The sequence below is a fragment of the Pieris napi genome, chromosome Z, assembly GCF_905475465.1.
Source record: "Pieris napi chromosome Z, ilPieNapi1.2, whole genome shotgun sequence".
Lineage (NCBI taxonomy): Eukaryota > Metazoa > Arthropoda > Insecta > Lepidoptera > Pieridae > Pieris > Pieris napi.
In genome coordinates, this window is record NC_062259.1 from 3,316,383 (window position 1) to 3,339,386 (window position 23,004).

General features: G+C 31.8%; 1 protein-coding gene across 1 annotated transcript in view; it reads right to left on the minus strand.

The window, feature by feature from the left end:
• LOC125062312 (dipeptidase 1-like) overlaps window positions 1-16,704 on the minus strand; it is a 93,846-nt gene extending 77,142 nt beyond the window's left edge. The window contains exon 1 of the mRNA XM_047668138.1: window positions 16,585-16,704. Within this exon, the coding sequence (XP_047524094.1) occupies window positions 16,585-16,624 (40 nt within the window). The 5' untranslated portion in view covers window positions 16,625-16,704. The remainder of the gene's footprint in view (window positions 1-16,584) is intronic.
• Window positions 16,705-23,004: the final 6,300 nt, after the last annotated feature.

Genomic DNA, 23,004 nt, shown 5'->3' on the forward strand with positions numbered 1-23,004 from the left:
AATGGACTTTCTTTCTATGTGCGCATCTAACATTCGCTCGAACGGTGAAGGAAACCGACATGTCTTAGACCCAAAAAGTCGACGGCGTGTGCCAGGTTCTGGAGGCTGATCACCTACTTGCGTATTAGATTGAAAAATTATCATGAAACAGATTTAGAAATCTGAGAACCAGACCTAAAGAGGTTTTTAGATTTCATATATATATTTCTTATACATTCTTTAAGATAAATTACGGTAAACATCGGTGTTGGAAATTCTTATAGTTTGCTAATAGCGAGTTTAGTTGAGTACCAGTTAGTGATACCAGTTTTAGTTGATATTTGATGTTTGCATTTTATATTACCCTTCAGGCTTTTATCACATAATATTACACGATGTGGAACCAGCTGCCCACTGAAGTATTTCCATACCAATTCGACTTAGAGTTCTTCAAGAAAAGAGCGTACCAATTCCTAAAAGGCACACTTGAAGCCAAAATGAGCCCTTTAGTGTTTCCCACACTCATAACTGTCCAGCTTCAAACAAAGAGTTTCATTGAACATATATTTGAACAGCCCTACAACAACCGCCGTCGAGCTTAACTGGCGCTGACGGTAGGAGTAAAATCAGGACAGTGAAATAATATCGAAATATTGGTGACCTGTTTCTAAAATCGAATGGGAATACCGTAACGCGATCAAAGAGCGGTGTAAGGTGACGGACGGAGCTTTGTTTTCACATATAATCTGTGAAAGTGGGTGCAACTCGGTTACGATATTGGGACAGTGCAAATGATTCCTCAAATCGGATCATACATCTATGGAGCATACAATCTGTTACTTTCAAACCCTGTCCTACGCGTATCCTTCGTTTGCGAACTATGATTAATTACTTATGCAAACAGCGTAAGATTGATATACGAAGAACGCTAGCGTTGAACAGCCCCTCTTTGAGTCCTCGATTAAAACGTGTTTAACGGTAAACGAATAAGCAACTCAGCTAGGTAATTTAATACCCGATTCATTGATTTATAGGAGAATAGTGAAAGACTTGTTTTAGCTTCAGACTAAATGACTATATGGGGGACTGCTTTAAACCTTAATGGTAATGAAGATTAAATTAACGACTAGATCTGGTGCAGATATCATCAACGCAAATTTACTAAACACGATAACAAATAAGCCCTGACTTATTAAATGACAATATTTTTTTTTTTATGTACTAGGAGGCAAACGGGCAGGAGGCTCACCTGATGTTAAGTGATACCGCCGCCCATGGACACTCACAATGCCAGAAGGCTCGCAAGTGCGTTGCCGGCCTTTCAAGAATTTGTACGCTCTTTTCTTGAAGGACTCTAAGTCGAATTGGTTCGGAAATACTTCTGTGGGCAGCTGGTTCCACATAGTGGTGGTGCGCGGCAAAAACTGCATTAGAAAGCGCTCTGTTGTGGAACGACGGACGTCGAGGTGATACGGATGGTATTTTGTATTTTGCCTTGACGTCCGATAGATCATCTGCTTTGATATGAAGATTTATTAAGTACTAATGTTTCTATTAAAACCCTCAAAAACGGATCCTATATTCACAGCGTTGTAGAAAAATATGAATAAATAACGCCCCAACGATAAAATTATATATCCTTCGCGTATTCCTAATCGGATCTTAAGAAAATCAATAGATTTTCCGAAGCAAGCTTACAATAGAAATGAAACGGAAATGTGGTCGAAAGGTTAATTCAGCAGACGAACCGCAAACACGACGTAACAACGAAATACTTCGCCTAAAACTTTGCTCGTTCCTTTATTATTAATTTTTGATAAATTGACTCCGGTGAAAATATATAAGGTATAAAAGAACTCGGATTCATAAAACTCACACGGTTCTCTTTATATATTAATTATTGAGCCATAGATTACTACACGGCTCTTTGAGTTGGTTAGGTTAAGTCAGTAAACAAGACAGGAAGGAAGATGCGCCGTCGTATCTAAAGCCGCTGTTTGTATTCACTATTAATTTCCGCAAAACGTATTTTCAATAGAAATAGGTGTATTATATTGTTAAGTTTTAAAGTTAGCGTGGATGCCTGTGTGACGTCAATGGCTTCATGAACAATAGAACCGAAACTGATATGCAAAGTTTTTAATAGATACAACTTAAACTATGGAAATGTACACCTAGTTAGTACTTTAGTTAACAAGCGGACATTTGAACTAAATATCAATGTTTTGTTCATTATGCTCAGTGTGATAATAATCCCAGCCGAGAGATCAGTAGACGAGTCGCTGCTACTTTGGCCTTTGTAGATATTTCCGAACATGACTTCTCAGAAAGAATACCAAGCTTGTTCTGTACAAAACACTGTTGCGACCAGACCAGTGCTCTCTTATGTTTCTGAAATCTGGCCCCTTAGCAAGAGAGAAGAGATATAAGGAGAGAATATTTTCGTGCGGAAGATTCTTCGAAGAATCTCTGGTCCTGTTTGCGACGACCGTGTTTGGCGTATTCGCTACAATGAAGAACTTTATAACATCCTAGAAGCCAACATCGTCCAATTCATAAAGTGCAAGAGGCTCAAGTAGCTGGGACATGTGCACCGAATGGCGAACAACAGAACCCCAATGTCCTTACTGAACTCACAACTCGGTGGCAAGAGAAAACCCGGTAGTTCGAGACTGCGTTGGTGGGATGGAGTTGTCCACAAGGAGGAGGCTCAAGCCCACAAGAAGCTGTATAACCATTGATGATGAAAGTCAAAAGTCAAAAATCATTTATTCATATAGGTAACACAATTTACAAAAAATGATGATGATATACTTAATACAGGAAATATATTTAAAATATAGCCGTTTTTGTGTTGTAATTATTAATTTGTTAAATACAATGTGATAAATTGAAAAATGATTACTAATCGTTACCATTAACTATTGTAAAAGGTCAAACAGATTATGCTAGGTCACGCCACATAATGTAATATAATTGTTTGTTTAAAATTAAATTGCAATTTCATTAATAATTTTATTTAAAATGAGAATAACAACTAGTTTTTTATACATGATTTCCTTAACCATATTATATAATTTAGAGAGCAGAACATATAAGATTTATTGAAGACTTTACGGCCTATAGTGGCAGCGACACTTTGTAGATCTAAGAGTGAGATGCAGAGTCGAGACTAAGTAAGGCTCCCGTATCAAGTGTTCTTTGGATTTTTACGATTTTTCATAATATTCATCATCCACAAGTAAAGAAAAATGAAATAGAACGAGCAATACCAACCAGATTGATTATTTTATGAGTACTCATTGTGCCGACGAAGAAACAGAGTAAAAAATAAATATTTAACAGTAAATTAAAGTTTCGAATTTATTTGACTTTTTACTATATTCAAGGTACACGATTTCGGAACATGATACTATGTAAATATTGAATCACGATCCAGGACGGCTGTGGCACGTAAAAACAGTCGGGAAGCACTCAACAATTCGCTTTTGTTTTCGACGCTTTTTATACCCACTATAAATTGGATGAGCTTTTTTATTACTACTGTTTTTATTTAAATTCTAAAAAAATACAGTTATAAAAGCTGCGCTCGTGGTAGGTTTTACGTGCTTCATATTTTTGTTATTGGGTTTAATCAATTTACACGAATCGAATGTAAAGAGTAGAAAATAACAAAGAAAAACATTATTGCGAAAAAGTAAATTTTATAGAAAAACTCTTTAGCACTTAAGAGGTTCTTTTATACAGTTAAGTGCCTTAGTATCGGGAATATATAGAACGTTACATTTCATTTTAATAAGAATGTCTTTGCTGGATAGGCCTCTTGCGAATTACAGCTAGATACCAATTAAACTATTCCTTGTATGTCCGCCATTTAACACTCACATTCTCTGTGAAGGTAACTTGTGTCAGGTACAAAGCATCTACTTGCCTATGCGGAATCAAAAAACAAAGAAATAAGATCATTAATAATTTATACCACTAATATGTACCTAACACCTGAAATACAGGGCCGTCTTAAACTAGGCTAAGGCCATTGGGCACATAAGAATTTGGGCCCTTTTGGAGAGTAAAAAAACCTAACAATAATAATACATTTTTTTTACTAAGTATGACCATTTATTATATAGGTCATGATGTATGATATATTATGTCATTAATGATATTAGAATTCTGCTGGTTTTTTGGTTACGATTACGATAACGATTTCTTTCGAGACTTCTGTTGAGTCTTCTATAATATCCTTATTAATAAAATTAGTACAGTAGGAATAGGCGCAGTTATCGATATAATGGCGTAGTAATGCCTTGTAAAAATACCTTCTGATAAGATTACTGATTTGTGAAAAAAGTGTAATGCGCCCGTCAAAAATGTTTTGAGAATAAATGTTTGAGAGAAATTGTCGGTGCTTCGGGGCCCGCTGAGCATGGTGGCCCTGGGCATGGGCCCTGTGTGCCCTTATGGTGAAGACGGTAATGCTGAAATACAATATTACCGGAACCAAATTCATACATTTGCCTTTGTATCTATAAACAACGTTTCTTTTGTTATTAAAACAACCCCTCAAGATACTGTTTTATAAATAGAGCTGACACCGACTTCCTTTGTCTGATAGGTTGTTGTAGTAATAACTTATCTTGCTCATGTACTAACAAACACTAATCGTTTATCGAGAAACGACAGAAATGTTATTAGATTTTTAAGTTTTATGATGTTCCTTTGGCTACGGATTTTACCTGCTTATATATTTAATTAAACTGATACATTTTCCTCTGACTTTTTTATACACTTACTATATAAACTTCCTGAATCGTTATCTTTGTCGTGTTAATGCCGTCTGACCAATATTTCATAAAACTTAATTTTAATAAAATATTTTTTTAAAAACATTCCACTCACTGATCTTTAATTATCTTATATTTCATGGCATAGCTAACAGAACTTCAATTCAGGGGCCAAACATAAACAAGCAATGTTCTAAAGCAAATTAAATACACGGGTACTAACACATACTCAGCAACTTGCACGCAAAGTAAACTACTAAATGTCAACATCCTGAGTAAAATGTAAGCAAATCATTAGCTTATCGAGTTTCTGCATTTGTCGGACATATAATTTGATCTAATAACTTTAAATGGACCAGTTGTATGAAAGATGAAATAATCGTTAATAAAATGTAAATAAAAATAAGAGTGCAATTAATTCATCTAATCTATTCGTGGAAACCTTTTAGGCCCGTAGTAACGTCAATCAAACTTAAATATAGTTGAAGCCAAGAGCTGTCAAACCATTTGTCTATTTGATAGCGGCAGCGAATGAAATTTGACGGCGCTCAAAACGAGATTGTGACTTACTTATACTTATTTTGACCTGATACGTATTATACTATGGACCATAACATTTGTTTAAATAAATAAAACAATTGTTTAGACAATTTTTATATAATTAGGCAATTGGAATTAATGAACCAGATTACCGTTATCAAAACTAAGAAAAACCTTGAACATTTAAATTTTTATAGTTAAAATAGAAAAAGGCGTTGAAATGTATTACCAAGTTTTAAATTTGCATATTTCAATATTGTTTGAAAAATTTAATTTTTCTAAATCCACGAAACACTTTCATAATTCCTCCGTGAAGGCTTTGATACTTGAAGCGTAAAACAGACGCACAGAAGCGTTCAAGCTATCTTTTTGTACGAGCTATTCAGGAAAACTAGCATGGTATAGCTGATAATTTGTTTCTAAATACAGAGGTGAAATGCTAATAGGCTAATGGAAATGCATTAAATATGGCTTCATCTGAGTCGTTTAATTTATTCCACATCCAAAAATATGAAATCGTGACTAGCAATAAATATATTCCATTGACTGATTGATTTATTGATTATATTATATAACACGCAACATCTTATTGAATCAAACAACAAGTTTAGACTTAGATAATATATAAATCAGTTTCATAGTATTTTGATAAAAAATTGTTTTTTATTTTAATATTCAAATTTTTTATTTTATTATTTTGCCAATAGTAGACTACTTTTTCTGTTTTAAGTATCCATATATAAGTATGTTTTTAAAAAAAACAATGCCGCTACAACCTTTTTAGTTCTGGGCCTCAGATTTCTGTATCTGTTTCATGATAATTTGTTAATCTAATAGGCAAGTAGGTGATCAGCCTTATGTGCCTGACGCACGCCGTCGACTTTTTGGGTCTAATGCAAGCCGGCTTCCTCACGATGTGTTCCCTCACCGTTCAAGCGAATGTTAAATGCGCACATAGAAAGAAAGTCCATTGGTGCACAGCCGGGGATCGAATCTTCGACCTCAGGGTTGAGAGTCGCACGCTGAAGCCACTAGGCCAACACTTACTCTAACGAAAAATATTATCACAAAGTCAACGTATATACATAAATGTTATTTTCTCGGTTGGCGGATAGAAAATCACTTTCTGAAAATTTTCCCCGCAAAATACCTGTGGAATCAAGTATATCTATCCCGAACCCCGAGGCCCGTCCTTCATACAAAGCGAACCCCTGACGACCTTGGTTACGCTTGTTTTCGGCTTTACGATTTCCGCACGAATTTTCAATTAAAACGTTTTCGTTTTGATCTTAAAAAGCAATTAAAAACGAGCAAAGTTCAAGAGTCATTTCATTTACGTAAGTAGGCTACACATTTTTATAACTGAATGTTAAAAATGTTATTAACAAAAATAAAGTGCGTGCGTACAAAGTACACAATATGTCAGAAGTGCAACTTCTTTGGCAAACGAATTTTTAACTCTTGTTCATATTTGTCCATATCTAAAAGCTTTAGATTTCCGAGACTTAGTGGGAGGGAAAAAGGAAGATATGTTAGGAATTTAATTGACATTAAAATTTTAAAAGTGTCGTATATTAGTACAAATTATAATTTTGATTTATTTCTTCTATAATAAAACACGTGGCATTTTAATTTACAATTCGTCATTTGAGATTTCAATAAATTATTTTGCTTAAAATATAAAATACTAATATATCAAAAATTCTCTTTACGAAATTTAATTTTAAAAATAGAATTTCTATAAGGTAATTCACCCTTCTCACTGTCACAAAACACTTCCTTAGTTATCTATACTAATATTTGTAAAGAGGAAAGATTTGTATGTAAGTATACAGTATTTGATTTAAAAGACAGCATCAAAGAAACTGAGCAAAGTATTAAAGATTACAAAGAAATTATGCAAAACAGTTAATGATTCATTGTTATTTGTGTTTGATTAAAATATTTTCTAATTTTATTTATTTTTATGTTTGTAACGAATTGGCTCAAAAAGTACTGGACCGATTTTAAAAAGTCTTTGACAATTTAAAAGCTACATTATCACTGATTAATATAGACTATTTTAATTGCAAGAAAAAAAGTTAGTATCCCTACTAAAACTACAATAATGTTTAATGAAAACACTTGTTTACCGGATTGAAGTTATGTATTATTATAAACTTATAATTATTTTACATAATTAAAAAAAAATTCCGACGTTTCCCGTGCCTTACAGTCACTGTGACCACGGACGCTGTGTTTTTAATTATGTAAAATAATTATAAGTTTCTAATAATACGTAACTTCAATCCGGTAAAAAAGTGTTTTCTTTAAATGTGTAAAAGTTATGTCTATAAAAGACAATACAATAGTGTTACACAAGGTGTAAAATATATAATATCCTCGCATGCGCTGCGAAAACCATTGATGATAGAACAAAAAATTGTTCCACCTTATTAAAAAACATATGTTAAAAAAAATACGGGCCGCTAGTCAGATATAAGCATACAGACTGCAAAAAGTACCTTGAACAACGTAAAGTACTTGAATTTACGTACGAAATTAATTTTATTTCTAAAATGTTTTATTTGTACGGTATTTTATCTTCCTTATTTTAACGGGTTTGACAGTCGTGGCACTTTTACAAGTAAGAAAAGTCTTCGGAGCGGAAATAGTCTTGACTCGTACAATCCCTCAAATTTATTTTCATCGGTGATTTGAGCCATTGTCATATTTATAAAAGAAAATCGTTTTCAGCTAGGAATGCCGTCATTGTTAGGGTACCTTCCCCAGAGACCGACTCTTTTTTAGATATTTTATACGTTCTTACTTAATTGTAGTTTTATGGTTGCAAATTTTGGTAATATTTGAAAAGAGTAATTTTATTGGTTACTAGTTGGTGCCCGCAACCTCGCGCAGGATTATAATAATATTTGGCCAAATGATGTGGCGTGAAAGACATATTTTATCTACTTTAAATACCAGAAGCTATAAAAGTATCTATTTTCATTTAGAAATCAATATATTACAACCAAATGTGAATTTCAAATAAATTATCAACTTTTATTATAGTTATGGTTCACTATTTTGGCTATATAATGGCTAACACATAAGATATAGATATATACTGTGGCGGGCTTTTTTGTAGGACTATTTAATATAAATATTTCCATCATACATTACATATGTGCAACGTTAGCGGTTTTGGCAGCGCACGCCAGAATAGCTTGCAGATGGTAGATTTTTTCCTACTACCTTATACTTTGACAATTTACACAATATCTTTTTATAAAGCTGTACTATTGTAAAATTTCATTAAAATCCATTCAGTAGTTTTCACGTGAAAGAGTAACAAACATCCATCCATACTTACAAACTTTCACATTTATAATATTAGTAGGATAAAACTTTTAAAAAATAATCCATAAAACCATTTCTATTACGATAGTGATCCCCATAAAATAAATTTATAAGCTACTAGCTGACCCGGCAAACGTTTGTTTTGCCATGTATATTATTTCTAGGAAACATTTTTTCAGTTCAATAAAAATAACTATCTACAATAATAAAAATATAGACGTTGATCGTTGAGGGGTGAAAATTAGGAGTTGTATGTATTTTTGCATGTTGTATTAAAAATAAATTTAAAAAAAAAAGTGGGTGGACACCCTTTATCACTTAGGGGTTTGAAAGATAGATAGTGGCCGATTCTCAGACTTACTGAATATGCATAAAAAATTTCATAAGAATCGGTCGAGCCGTTTCGGATGAATAGAACGAACATGGTGACACGAGAATTTTATATATGTACTATGTTAGAAACAGCAAGCTTAACCTGTACATTGAAATCGTGAACAGATAGAAATCACAATAATAAATACTGCCGTGTTAAGGTGAGCAAATAATACGATTTAGATTAACTGGCAATACTGTGAAGCCTCACATAACTTTGTAATGGCAGTATTTTCATTGCATAATACCTCAGTTGATTAATTAATGCGTTCACAGAAGTCCTAGTTTTACCGTAATGCTTTAAATATGTTTATATATTTTAAATTAATAATATTATTCTCTTAATACATAAAACAAAGTAGAGGTTATTCAATAACATAACTCGAGAACGGGTTTCATGGTTTTTGATTTGAAACAATCCGCGAAAAGACACCGTGAGCCATTTCTGCCAAAACCATCTTTTAGTCGATGCCAGATAATACAACTTTTTCTACAGCTGTGATACTTTTTGACATTCAACAAAACCTTTTGTCTTCACTCCGTTGACTGAAGACAAAAGGCCACGCACGCTGTAAAGCACGCGAAACGTCGGTTAAATTTAAAATTATGAAAAATAATTGTAAACACATAAAACTTCAATCCGGTTAAAAAATTGTTTTATTATTCAATTGTTGTATTTGTCTCCCTCCCGAATAGCAGAATAATTAAAGCATTGTAAATATGACGAAAATAAAATGTGTTTCGTAGTTGCCATGTTAGCCGTTTCAGTTAGTAATCGTATAAAATTTCTAAATATAGTTTTTAATACCTAAGCCCCTGTTTTATTTATTATAAAATAATAATAAATAAAACATCGCTGTACCCCTTAGTCAGTAATTTTCAAGGCTTTTAAAGAATACATTAATTCATCAATATCAAATGTTTTAAGATCTTTCTCACTGTTTCCTGGAAATTACAGTCAACTCAGCACTGTTCATTTTCAAATGCTGTCTTTGTATTCCCAACTTAAATTATGTACTTAGCTGTTGCCCTCTTTAGAATAGTTCAGTTCTATTACGTGTTTTCTATAATATATTGTTTAATATTTTTAATTTTATTTTTTAAATTTTAAATTTCTATTTTTTTTTGTGAAACTTATTTTTACGTTAATTGTCACACATTTTAGATGTAAGATTTTGTAAAATAATTAGTAGATTAAGTACTGTGTGTGATGTGATGTATTCTATTTTAAACGTTCGTTTTGAAGATGCCAAGCATCGCTCCCTATTCGTTTTGGCGGATTAAGAGTAAGATAACAAGTGTAGCTCTTCCAGTATTTCTCTCATCTGCACACAAATCTAGCAGTCTCGTCGGTGAAATCCTTAGATAATTCTACAAACTACGAGATTGCGGATTTAACAGATGCGAGAAATGCGTGGTAAATATCCGGACCAGGCTTGAGTTTGCCTTCTAACGTCAACTTTCAAAGGAACTGGGAAGATCCTCTTTGTAGATCTAAATTATAAAACTTATTAGGTCACCTCAATTACAGGCCGCACAAGGCTGGTGGCAGTGAGGTTTAAGAGATCATTAGCTGTAGTTAGTACCTACCGGAGACTTCAGGATTTGTGCTTTCCAAACTCAACGAACAAAGCTTAGTAAATTTATTTTAATTATCTATTTATCCATTTAAAAATATTATTATTATTACTATGTATATTTACTATAAGGATATTGTAAAAATAAATAATACAATTTATTATACTCTTATAATACTATTATTACAATATCACCCGTATATGTAAAAATTGCCATTATTAAATATGTCTTGTTATGCAAATCACGACCATTTTTTATCAAAGTATTAATAAAATTGTATATTATGAATATATTATAACTACATAATTTAATTTTAAATTAAATATTTTAATTTGAATTTGATATTATACAAATCACCAACATATAGTGCACAAACATCTGACGGTTAGTTATAGTTTGGTCGATGTAAAAAAATTATATTATTTTTCAGCATTCAGGCGTAAGCTTGGAAATACTATATCAATACCAGTACGTGGAAAGCTAACAAGTCACTAGCTCCGATACAATCGAATGAATAGCACTTGTTAGTGAGTTTCTCTTCAGTTATCAGGTTACTGTACAATACATAAAAAGCACAGTATTCTCGTACTTTATGATCTATTATACCTAATAAACTTAGGAACTATAAAAATCTTGCGGTGCTACTATATATATATATATACATATAAGTCTTGGATTCAGAATGTTCCTACTTAATTGAGATTGAATAAAATGCTAAATTAGATTTCGTGTCTAAGACTGGGTTCCTTACAATGTTTGCTATTTTTTTTCAAAGTAAACACGTACAAAAGAAATTTTCAATGGTGTGCCAGGATTTGAATGCATTACTGAGTCGCAATCACAACCCACTGTTCAAGTTTGGATTACTTAGCCAAAGCAATATTTTAATTAAATTAAATAAACACTATGAACGGGTCTCTTAGTAAATCTCCAGTTTCTCTTGTGTTCCAAGAATCACGACTGTTCTAATTATGATAATCAGTTCTGTAGTAAATAGTCGTTTTGGAATTGGCTGTTCTATTTTTATTTTAAATGTTATTATTATGATTAAAGCTTTATTAATCCATACAACAATTGGTTAGTTTACATTCCTTAATATTAGTATTAGTTAAGTTAGTATGAGTTTTAAACAAAATTTAAGTTAGATTTATTTTTAATTTTTTAGTGGTCTAGTTTTTGTATGGCCCCTTTTAGGGTAAAATCCTCCTCCATATTTTTCCATTTCTCTTTGTCTTGAGCAACATTTATCCAGTTTTCCCCTGCTAGTTCTACAAAGTCATCTGTCCATCTTTTCCTTTGTCGTCCTATACATCTCTTTCCAGTAGGTCCAGTCCATTTCGTTATTTCTAGTGTCTATCTTTTATCCCGCGCTCTAGCAATATGACCTGCCCATTTCCATTTTAGCCTTAGAGCTTGTTCAAGTGCATCTGTAACTTTGTTTTTTTACGGATGTCAATTTTTTTTATTTTGTTTATTGTCCTCTACTTTAGGATGCTTCTTAATTGTTAGCTAACACTAAAATCGATAAAAAAGAAGTAGGTATATTTTTAATATCATATTGTCTACAAGATATATTTCAAAGAGACAGGAACTAATAAGAAACAATAGCAAGTCGATTTTATTCGCCTTTTTTCTTATACTTAATTACGTCCTGCTCAGTTCACATCCTCGGAGATATGAAAATAGTATTTCATGTATTTGTTATTCTTTTGTATTGCATTGTAATTCATGAACCGTGAGATTAACTTTTAGTTTTTAGTTTATTTTATAATGTATTATTTTAAATTAAGTTTGGTAATAAATTTTCAGTGTTTCTTGTAATTTTATTTTTGTTGATTTGGTTATGCACTTGCACTTTCCCTTAATATTTATTTTTGTTAGTTTTTTCCTTAATATGGTTGCCTGAAAGAGATTTTTATATTGTTGCGATATCTACATTCAAATTTGGCAAACTCTGTTTTAAACCCGTCTTGAAGATTAAGTTAAGCTTTACAAGTTAAGAACTGTAATCATAAGTATAAAGGCCACCTAGCTACCTTACCTAACTTTTATAGTAATATAACAAATATTAGAATCTTGCTTAAAATCGTAAAAAATAAAAACTCAAATAATTTTTCTACAAAAGAGATATGACCTTATTCGAGTAATTGTAATTTATAGATATTCCAGATACTTTCTCCCGAAACTTGCCCACTTTATCCCGACAACTTTCGGACTTTAAAAGACTTGGTTGTTACTGTTCACGCCAGAAACAAAATAAACTGTACGGAAACTTATAAAATTGTTTACTGATAAAGGGAGGAAATATATCATATAGATAAAGATATATATAGATCTCCCTCAATAGGTTTTAATTACTCTCTCCCTTTTCTTCGACAAAAATGTAAGGTAATGATCCCAATCGTGAACTTATCTACATAAATAACATTCCGTAGAACAAGGATCATATTACGAAAACATCGACTATTATGGACTCGGCACCCACTTCCACAAGACAGCCTAATATGATCTTCATACTTAAATCATTTATCGTTAAATACATTTTATTCTCTTTGTACAATACAAATGAATAGAAATAAGAAATATTATTTTTAATAATTTTAGTGAATTTTGGTGGTTCTATTTTATGAAAAAGAATCTCAAATTATATTCATTAATTCCTTTAACACCTTATACATGATTTCATTTAGTTTTTATTGTTTGATTTGAAGCATAGGATTTTGTTGCATCACGCAATATAGAAAGTCATAAATATTATGGCAAAACGTATAAATATATATACTTTGATAGCGTGAACTTAGGTAGTTTCACATACGTGAAACTTGTACATCAAAGCCATTACCTACAGAGGAACACAATTTTATAACTACCTTCAAATTAAATAAATAATAAAATGATAAATCTTTTTGATTACGTTTAAAAAAATAATGTTTTATTCATTATTTTTGTAGTATTTTTCTATATATGTTTAATTGGTACTTGTTATTATTTTGTTAATGCATACAAATATATTTTAGTTATCACTGCTCAATAGAAATGAATATTAAATAAATTCTTAAAGACTGTGTAAATAATACATACAAAGTGCAAGTCCTCAAATCGAGGAATCAGTGGGAAACGATTGTAAATGTCGTTGATCGCTTCTGCATTGTGCAGAGGAAAATATTTGTATCCGTATTTATTTATTTTCCTTTCAAATATTTAATAGACAGCTAGGTGAGGGGTACCGGGTTCGATTCCCGGTTCGAGGGCAAGTTTTAATTTAATTTAAATTTGTTCTCAGCCTTTGGAAGGGTTGTGCGGTACCGGGCGAGTGCTTAAACCGTACATGGAGGACACGGTCGAATTTCTAAGACAAGCACGAATTATAAAAATCTTATATACTTGACGCTGGCTAATGCACAAACCGTGCCAGAGCCATAAAAGGAAAAAAAAATATCTAATACTTTCTAAAATTCAAAGTGACTTCACTTTTATCAAGACTATTTAATACAAGGTTTTGGTCTGGAATTGGATATGTATGTATTGGAACTGTATTTGTAAAAACATAAGCCCCCATTATCCGTCAAAGATATATATCTGTGTGTGTGGTTAAATATAATGGAGAACAACATTTAAATATGAACAAAAACAAATTGATAAACTCACGTGACCTGTATCGTAATATTCATATATTTTATAGTAATGATTGTTTTTACTGCCCTGATACTTCCAATTTTGAATCGACAAACTTGGGAAAAGACTACTTAAAAATAGAACTATTGTTAAAATACTTCACAGAAATACAGAAAACAAAGAAGGTGCGAAAGGTCACATGAATGATCTAAATATTAAATCGATTTGATCGGCCTACTATGACTGTAATGTCTAATCTCTTTATTGCCAGTTCTTTCTCTTCCGTTCTACGCCCTTGATTTTAGGATCTGGCAGTAAATGTAAAATTAGAAGCATATAATGTATATTTCTTGTTTGACGTTCATAAGTTACCTATATGATAAAAGTAATAAAATTTATGAGAGCCTACTGGCAGTGCATTATTATTAACATATAAAACGTTATTTGTTTATATCTATTATTACCTTAAGATAAAACATAATAATATGCGGGCTATATCTCTCTAGCTATATTTATATTAATAAAATTCTCATGTCACAATGTTCGTTTCCATACTCCTCCGAAACGGCTCGACCGATTATTATGAATTGTTTTATGCATATTCAATAAGTCTAAAAATCAGCTAGGGGTTTGATATCCCTAAGTGATAAGGGGTGTCCACCCCAAAAACTTTTTTATTTTTAGACAATGTTTTTGTTTTTATTTTTTGTGATACAACATACACATACAACCTATAATTTTCACCCCTCTAAGATCAACCCCTATTTTTTATTATAGTAGATATTTATTTTCATTGAACTAAAAAAATGTTTCCTATAAATAATATACATGGCAAAACAACGTTTGCCGGGTCAGCTAGTATATATAGGTATAATAAATATTAGTAAAGAACCTTTTTGGAAATAGCGAGCTACACATATACTACTACCGAAATTGTCACAAACTATTAGTGTTTAAGGTAATTTTAATGCATCGAAGAATCGTTTCGCTTTAGTTAAAGTGGTTTCTGACTGTGTTTTGTCTGGAAATCGCAATCAAACGACGCGTGAGTCGCAACAGTGATATAATAATAAATAAAATTTTATTTTATTAGGCTCTCGTGGCTAAGCAGTTTCGTAACAAGTGTCGTGATAACTAAAATAATGTTTGTCTCTGGTGTGTTATGAAGACCAGGCCGAATAGTTAATCATCTCACAGGATTTATCTGTTGAGATTAAACCAGGAAAATGTCACCTGTCATTAATATTCCTGATCTGAAGTTTATAAACATTCCTTTTTACACAAGTGATAATGAAACATTAAAATTTACTTAAAATTTTGATCTTAGGCACTTTAGAATGAATGCTAAAAGGCTTTCGGGGAGGCTTAAACGGACTAAAACGTGTTCGTTTCTCTCGGTGTTAAAAAATTATTAATCAGAAAAACCAATTCTACATAATAAGAACCTTGATTTGCAAAATCTAACAAAGCTTCATTAAAGTTGAAACAATGAGAGTAATATAAATAAAAATTTCTCTCCAGTAACTGCCGGTTTTTATACATTTTAATGGAGTTAGTTGTATAAAAACCCCTCTGGCCCCTCTGGGGCAGGTAAACACATTTCCGTAACTGATATGTTGTGAGTATAACGCGAAAGAAATATCCTATCGGGATTCGAACTCAATGCGGAATATTTTTAAACTAAGAAAAATATTATTAATATTCCATGGGAAAATGCCAAAACCATTTGTTACAATGTGAACGATTTTAAGTAATATATGTAAAGAAATATTATCATATTACACATATTTTAATTTCTTTATGATCTTGGAGTTTTTAGCGACAGCATTTTTTCATTCAAAGCAATGTTAGTTATTCGCAATATATATAATTAATTAAATACGTGACGCGTTATTTCTAATATTTATAATACAAAATTATATTGGCAAAGTCACATTTTCGATATACTAAAAAATGAACACCAAGGTTTTTTCTGCGTTTATTAGAAATCAAAGTTGGTCGTTAACTAACTAGCAAAAGGTGACTTATTATCAGTAAAAGATAATAAAAAATACGAATCGTTACAGTATATTTAATAGCTAGTCATAAATCATATAAAAAATATGTCACAAGCAATAAATAAAAATCATCCTATTCGATGGTGTCTTATACAAGTACTCATTTGTAAGAAATAATGTTTTCCAAACAATCTCTAAAGACACGTGTATTGTTTCAGTATACAATCCTTCAAACATAAGATCGCGGGTGGTTTAATTATCGCAATAAGAATACGAACTCCTTGGTGTTAAAAAAATATTTTGTAACATATAAATCCTTTTTGGTTAAAAACATTTGCAATTTAAAATAGTTTGAAAATCGAATTCAGTTTAATACATACCGGGGTCGTGCTTACGAACGTAGTGTTCGGCGGAAGGCATGAGTAACGTGTTTCACCCACTGGTTGCGCGCGGAAACTGTCAAACGTTTCGGCGGGATCCAAAGACACCAGTGGCGTACGGCCAGTGATGTACCATGAAGATTAGTAACTTTTGACCTATCTTATCGATAACTGGACAGTATGACATTGTATTTCTATGATAAAAATGTTTTCCAATATATAAATTAAATGATATGTTACATTGTTATTTATTTTTTAAGTTGTATCTAATTACACTATTAAAAAAAACTCATATAATATCGTTTGAATAAAATATAGTTTTAGCTAAAATGAACAATTGCAATCCACGTATGGTACCTTGATTTCCTCAATCTATGTTCAGCTGCACTTATTCCTCTAAAAACATTTAATGGATGTTTCCATTCACTGTTAATTGGGTTAATCGAGCTAACGTGATTCGTGAGTAAATTTTCCAATTCCCGGGCGAGAAAAGTATCGTATCACCTCATCCCTAGTGCATTGCGCCTGCGTATAAGCGCGCTAAGCGATCGCTGGGTAGACTTAGTACGTTGATTGATTCACCAAGTTGTGCGCAGGTTAACTCTCGAGGCACGTGCCTTAACCAACCTCAAAGGACCCTCGCGCCCTTCCCTTCACATGGTAAAGTGGTCTTCTAAAAGGATTTGCCCCTAAAACAGAGATCTTTGTATTCTGGTTGACCTTCCCTGGGCACTTAGAAGCGTGTCATTTGTTTTGAAACAGGACACCGAGCGCACGTGCGTTGTTTACAGTTACTTCCAACAATAATGAAGTAATGTATGAAAAGATTTAGGTTTTTCTTCGAGAAATAGAAATCTTGGCTCAAATAATGACAAGGAAACTCGAAAATAGGATTGAATGATTCTTTTTATCATACAAATATCTGAGTTGTTTGACTACATACGAACTAAAGACTTGCTACAAGGTTTGGGGTCTACTTGGCGAATTCTAAATCGATATCGACGGCGATAACAAAACGTTACATTTGTAGCCATTATAGATAATGAAACCGTAGCTTTTACGACAATAATACAATGTTCTCGAATGTGCAAAGGGTACTCGTAACAGATCCCACTTTGACGCTAGTGTTACCATCAATAGTGCAATTTATCACATTTGGAAATATATCGTACTCATGTATTTCTCCAAGTCTTTAAGTTTTATGTTGCCCAAAACCGTACTCTAAAACATCTTATTAAATCTCCGACTAAATGCCGTAATACAAGCTTAGTCTTAGCTTCTTAAGCCTTATTTCTTTTTCGTTAAAAGATTTGTCAAAACAGAAAGAATCAGAAACAAACAAACGAATAAAAGCTGATAAAAGTCATATAAAAACTTAGGAAAACGACAGCTTACGCCAGTATTACGAGGTTGTAAAAGTTTTTAAATAATTACAATACTATCATACTAAAGATAGAATAAACCTTTATTACTCAAATTGTTTTTTTATTTAATTTCGTAATAAATATAATTATAATAAAGTCTATTATTATGATACAAATTCTTTACTCTAGTTTTTATAAACCCATGATTTATTTATTTACAATAGCTTACGCTTAATAAGAAAAATAAAATACAGAATTTAATTTGACATGCATTAATCGGTAAACAAATATGAAGAAAAAAAATCAATGCATCGATTCATAAACGATAAAAACTACAGGAAAATTGATTTCAAAGTGTGGGGGAGCAGCTATGGATATCCAGACCTATCTCGTTTATCAGAATGCTCATCATATCTGGATATCGGTAAGTTTTGGCCAAAACGCGTTCTTCTGAAAGGGACAAATGGGATGCGGGGGGTATCTGGGACTTAGTCCTCCTCCAACCCCTTTCAAAGTTCCCTTGCTTGGGAATTTTAACATATTAACAATATTTTCATTTAACAACTTCAAAAAAGTCAACATTAATAAATGAATTCGTGTAATTTTTTGCTATCGTCATGACTGTTTTATTATTGATAAAACTTACCTTAAAAATTCTAAAATTCTAGTAATAGGACAAGTCGAGAAGAGAAGAACGAGAATTTATTGTTTATTAATTTAAAAAAATTTAACAGTTTTATATTGCAACCAGGATTTTAAAAACATTTGTTAACTTCTATAGAACTGACAGCACGGCAGGAAATTCGATTTAATCCATTTTACGTGAACTTCAGTGCCAACGTAACGAAAAAAATGAATATGCATTCATATAAAAATTCGTTTTAAACGAAAGTGCTCTTGATAATTTGATTTAAGAGATTTTTTATTTTTATTTTTATTTAGTTATCAAGCTTACGACATCACACACAGTCCTAAATTTACTAATTATTTTACAAAATCTTACATCTAAAATGTGTGCCAATTAATGCAAGCATAAATTTCTCAAAAAAAAATCAAATAGAAATTTAAAAAAAATACAACTAAAACACACACGACAATACAAGCACATATTAAAATAAAATAAATTTTTTAACATAAACATAAAACAACATTTTCAAGCAGAAAAAAAGCACTAAGCAGAAAAAAAAGAAAAATCATCAGAAAAACAGCGAAATTAGGTTCGAGAAAGGCAGCCCACAATGCTTTCTCTAAAACCGATCAGCCCACTACCGAATATATTCAGCTCCGGATAAGCTGTGTTCAATTTGTTAAAAAGATTGTTAAAAGATATCGTAGTTTTAAATATCCAAAATGATGGTCACGTATTCACATTTATGATGTGTCTTTAACTCGGGTGAAACTAATATATCTGACTACAATTTAATATACGCGGAAGGGACCGTAAATTTCAACTTGTTAAGTTATAAAATGAAATATCCTGTAGTAGCAAAATCTAAGGAAGTTTGTGAATAGGTCTTGATGGAGCTGAATAAAAGATAATTCCACGGGTTCACATATCAAAGACGTAGAGAATTGTTCATTTAATTTTTCATATACTCTTTGTGAAAGCAAAATTGCTACTAAAAATTATCTTTGTATTATATTAAATCGGAAGCTTTGAAAAATTTCAATTCGTTTTTTAGTCAAGGTACTCCATAAAATATTGTTTATTCTGTTGTAAGAGTGGTCCCCGTAAGGGACATATTGCTCTAGCTTACGGGAAACTTGGGGTTTTTTTTAGATTATGTTAAACAGTTTCTCCTTACCAATTGGAAAATATTATTCCTTAACTACAAAAAAGAATCAGAGAAGACATGACTTTTTTTTTAGGGTGGACACCCTTTATCATTTAGGCGTTTGAAAGATAGATAATAGCCGATTCTCAGACTTACTGAACTCGGTCGAGCCGTTTCGAGTATAGGAACGAATATTGTGAAACGAGAATTTTATATATAAGATAAGGTTTAGTTGCCACTCTACCACACTTAGAAGAAGTGCGTTCAAATCCTGGCCGTGTATCAATGGGTTTTCTATCTATAATCGCACAAAACTCGTACGGTGATAGCAAACATGGTGAGGAAACTGGCATAGACCCTGAATTAGCTTGTGTCCATCACAGGGCTGTTCACCGACATGTATAAAATAATAAATAATTTATCAAAGAAACACATAAAACCATAGGCTAAAGCTAGCCCATAATTATTAATGCCAAAGAGAATTATAGCTAGAGAAAGCGGCCACAATCCACAACAGTAATGGGAAACCGGAATATTACCGTCGTGACGAAGATAAATAATGTTTCATGACAAGTATCTCATTTATAATTTCTACTACAGATATAAAATGTAGAATCTGTGTGTTTTTGAAATTTTACTCCAGAGATAGAACGATAGAATATAAAATGTCAAAATTAGTATCATTATTTGAATCACATAATGAATATTTGTTGGAGGTTATTATTTTATTTTCGTGACGAAATATTTCACGTTTATTGTGATATTACTAAATTTCGTTACAGTTTTGGTAATCTGCAATTACATTTTTTATTTTATTTATTAAGGTAGCTATAGGCATTTGTTTTATAAAAAACCTGTATGTTAAAGTAAGTCGTTGTATTGGCCACAAATTGGCTTTCCTCTTAAAAGGAAACTGCTTGTATAACGTGATTTAATTATTATAAATATTAAGATCATTTTCCGCGCCAATAACAGATGTACCTGATGATGATGTGTCTGATGATTACACAATCATATATTGAACACATTCAAGGTTATTCATATCTAGACGATGCCGACGGGTAGTTCGTACTTATAATTACAATACACAGAAGCAAACTACTACAATGACTTTGTAACTGAATGATATCTACTAGTTATAATGAAATAATATTTTACTCAAACGTGAAACCTATCATGTGCACATGTAGAGAACGAACAATAAGAGATATTGAACGCGTGTGCCATTGTTTAATGCGAACGCTAAGAGGTTTATTTAATAAAGGAAAATAATGTTTTGTGTTTTACGTTTAAGCTTCGATGCTATTGTACACTTGTGGTGAATTGTTTATAACTATATATTGTAAACATTAAGAGCAAGAAGCAGTGTCGGCCTAGTGGCCTGAGCGTGCAACTCTCATTCCTTGGTTGAAGTTTCGTAGGACGTTCTGTAGGAAAAAAGATGATCAAGGAATAGATACAGAAATGTGCGGCCCAGAGTTAAGAGGTTTTAGCGCCATTGGTATTGTAAACAATAGGGAAACTATAATATACACAGGCTGGCTCAATTATAAACGAAACAGCGTGTTATGTTGATTATATATTCAATGGGTAAAAAATTAGTTGTCTAAAATCGTAGTAGGTTCGATAGTTAAACAATAAAGTCTTAAAAACATTTATCATGAGTGTGTATAAGGTGCGGTCCACGAAAAATAATTTATAGTCACGCGAAACGATATGTCGTTTAGATTTTCAGATCAATAATTCCTGAATGACGAGAAATGAGTTAATTAAGATTACTTTTAATTACTTTCGTGCTCGGTACATAAAACAATATCACTATTAAATTATAACTATCATAAATAGAATAGGAAAATACTAAACTTAAGCCTCTGATACGCCGTTCTGCGACGCCTGCAAGCATTAAATTAAATTCATCGCATATATTCCACGTGAAAGAACACTCCGGAAATTAGCGTTTAATATGTAAAAGGAATCATTCAGGCATTATAAAATGAAGGTGTTCTGTGTTCCTCCACTTTTAATTTTAAGTTTTAAAGTCATACAAATAAATAATTTATGTTTGTAATAATTAAATCGGTACCTGTAGAAGTTCCAGTGCTTTTTAGAATCATAAAAAAAATGTTAGAACTTGCAAAACATTGTTTATATGTAACGGGTGTTACTTTGGGTTAGGTTTTATTAGATAAAACAAATTATGAATTGATTGTATTTATAAAAGGTTTTATTAGATGCTTAAGTCGCTGTCCTAATAATATATTACACAATTGCTTTGAAAACAAAATGGACGATTAACCGAAACTGCATATCTTAACATCAAGAAACAAACAAAACTAAAAACTAATTGAACATCATTTAAGAGGCAAATACAGCATGCTTTGTACTAACAAACAAATCATTATAAAGATCTGGTTATAAAGTGAGAAAAGTATAAATGAAAACGCATATTGCAAAAATTTAAAGATAGCTCTGAGAAACTGTGTGTAAGATAGGGAGAAGGGGTCAATTACTGGGGAAAATTTATTACATATACCACGAATAGCGGAGTTAGAACCAAAGACGGTTCTACGACGGTGCTTATAATATACATCTCACATTAATAACACTTTATTTTATACTAGATGACCCCGTGAACTTTGTTTCACCAACATATATTTGTGTCAAAACTTGTGAAACAGACCAAAGAAATCAGACCGCATACAGCATACTACATACTAATACTATGAAACAAATATTTCTGAAAGCATCTACAATAACATTTTTTATATAATAACAAATTTCCCAACTAAGAATAGTTTTTTTTGAAAATTCAATTGTCGTTTTTAGAATGTTTCTTTAATTGTTATTTACGTTTACCACCGTTTCAACCTTCCCTGATCTTCCACAAATATTTCAAGATCACAATTAGTCAAATCGGTCCAGCCGTTCTCGAGTTTTAGCGAGACTAACGAACATCAATTCATTTATATATATATATATAGATATTTATATATATATATATATATATATATAGATATTTTTATATATATGTATATATAGATATAGATTTTATTCAAATTTAAATTCAATACACAAGCTATTGAAGAAATCACATAAGTATTTTTAAATCTGCTTACTAATGTGAAATTTTCATTTGGATGTGATACTTTTCCTATATTTAATTTATTACCTCAAACCACAATACAAAAAAGGATTATCGGATGGATATGGACAGCGTAAAATTAAATTCCTGTCAGAGTTCGCATACGAATTGACGTATATCGTTTTGTGCAATAACCCTG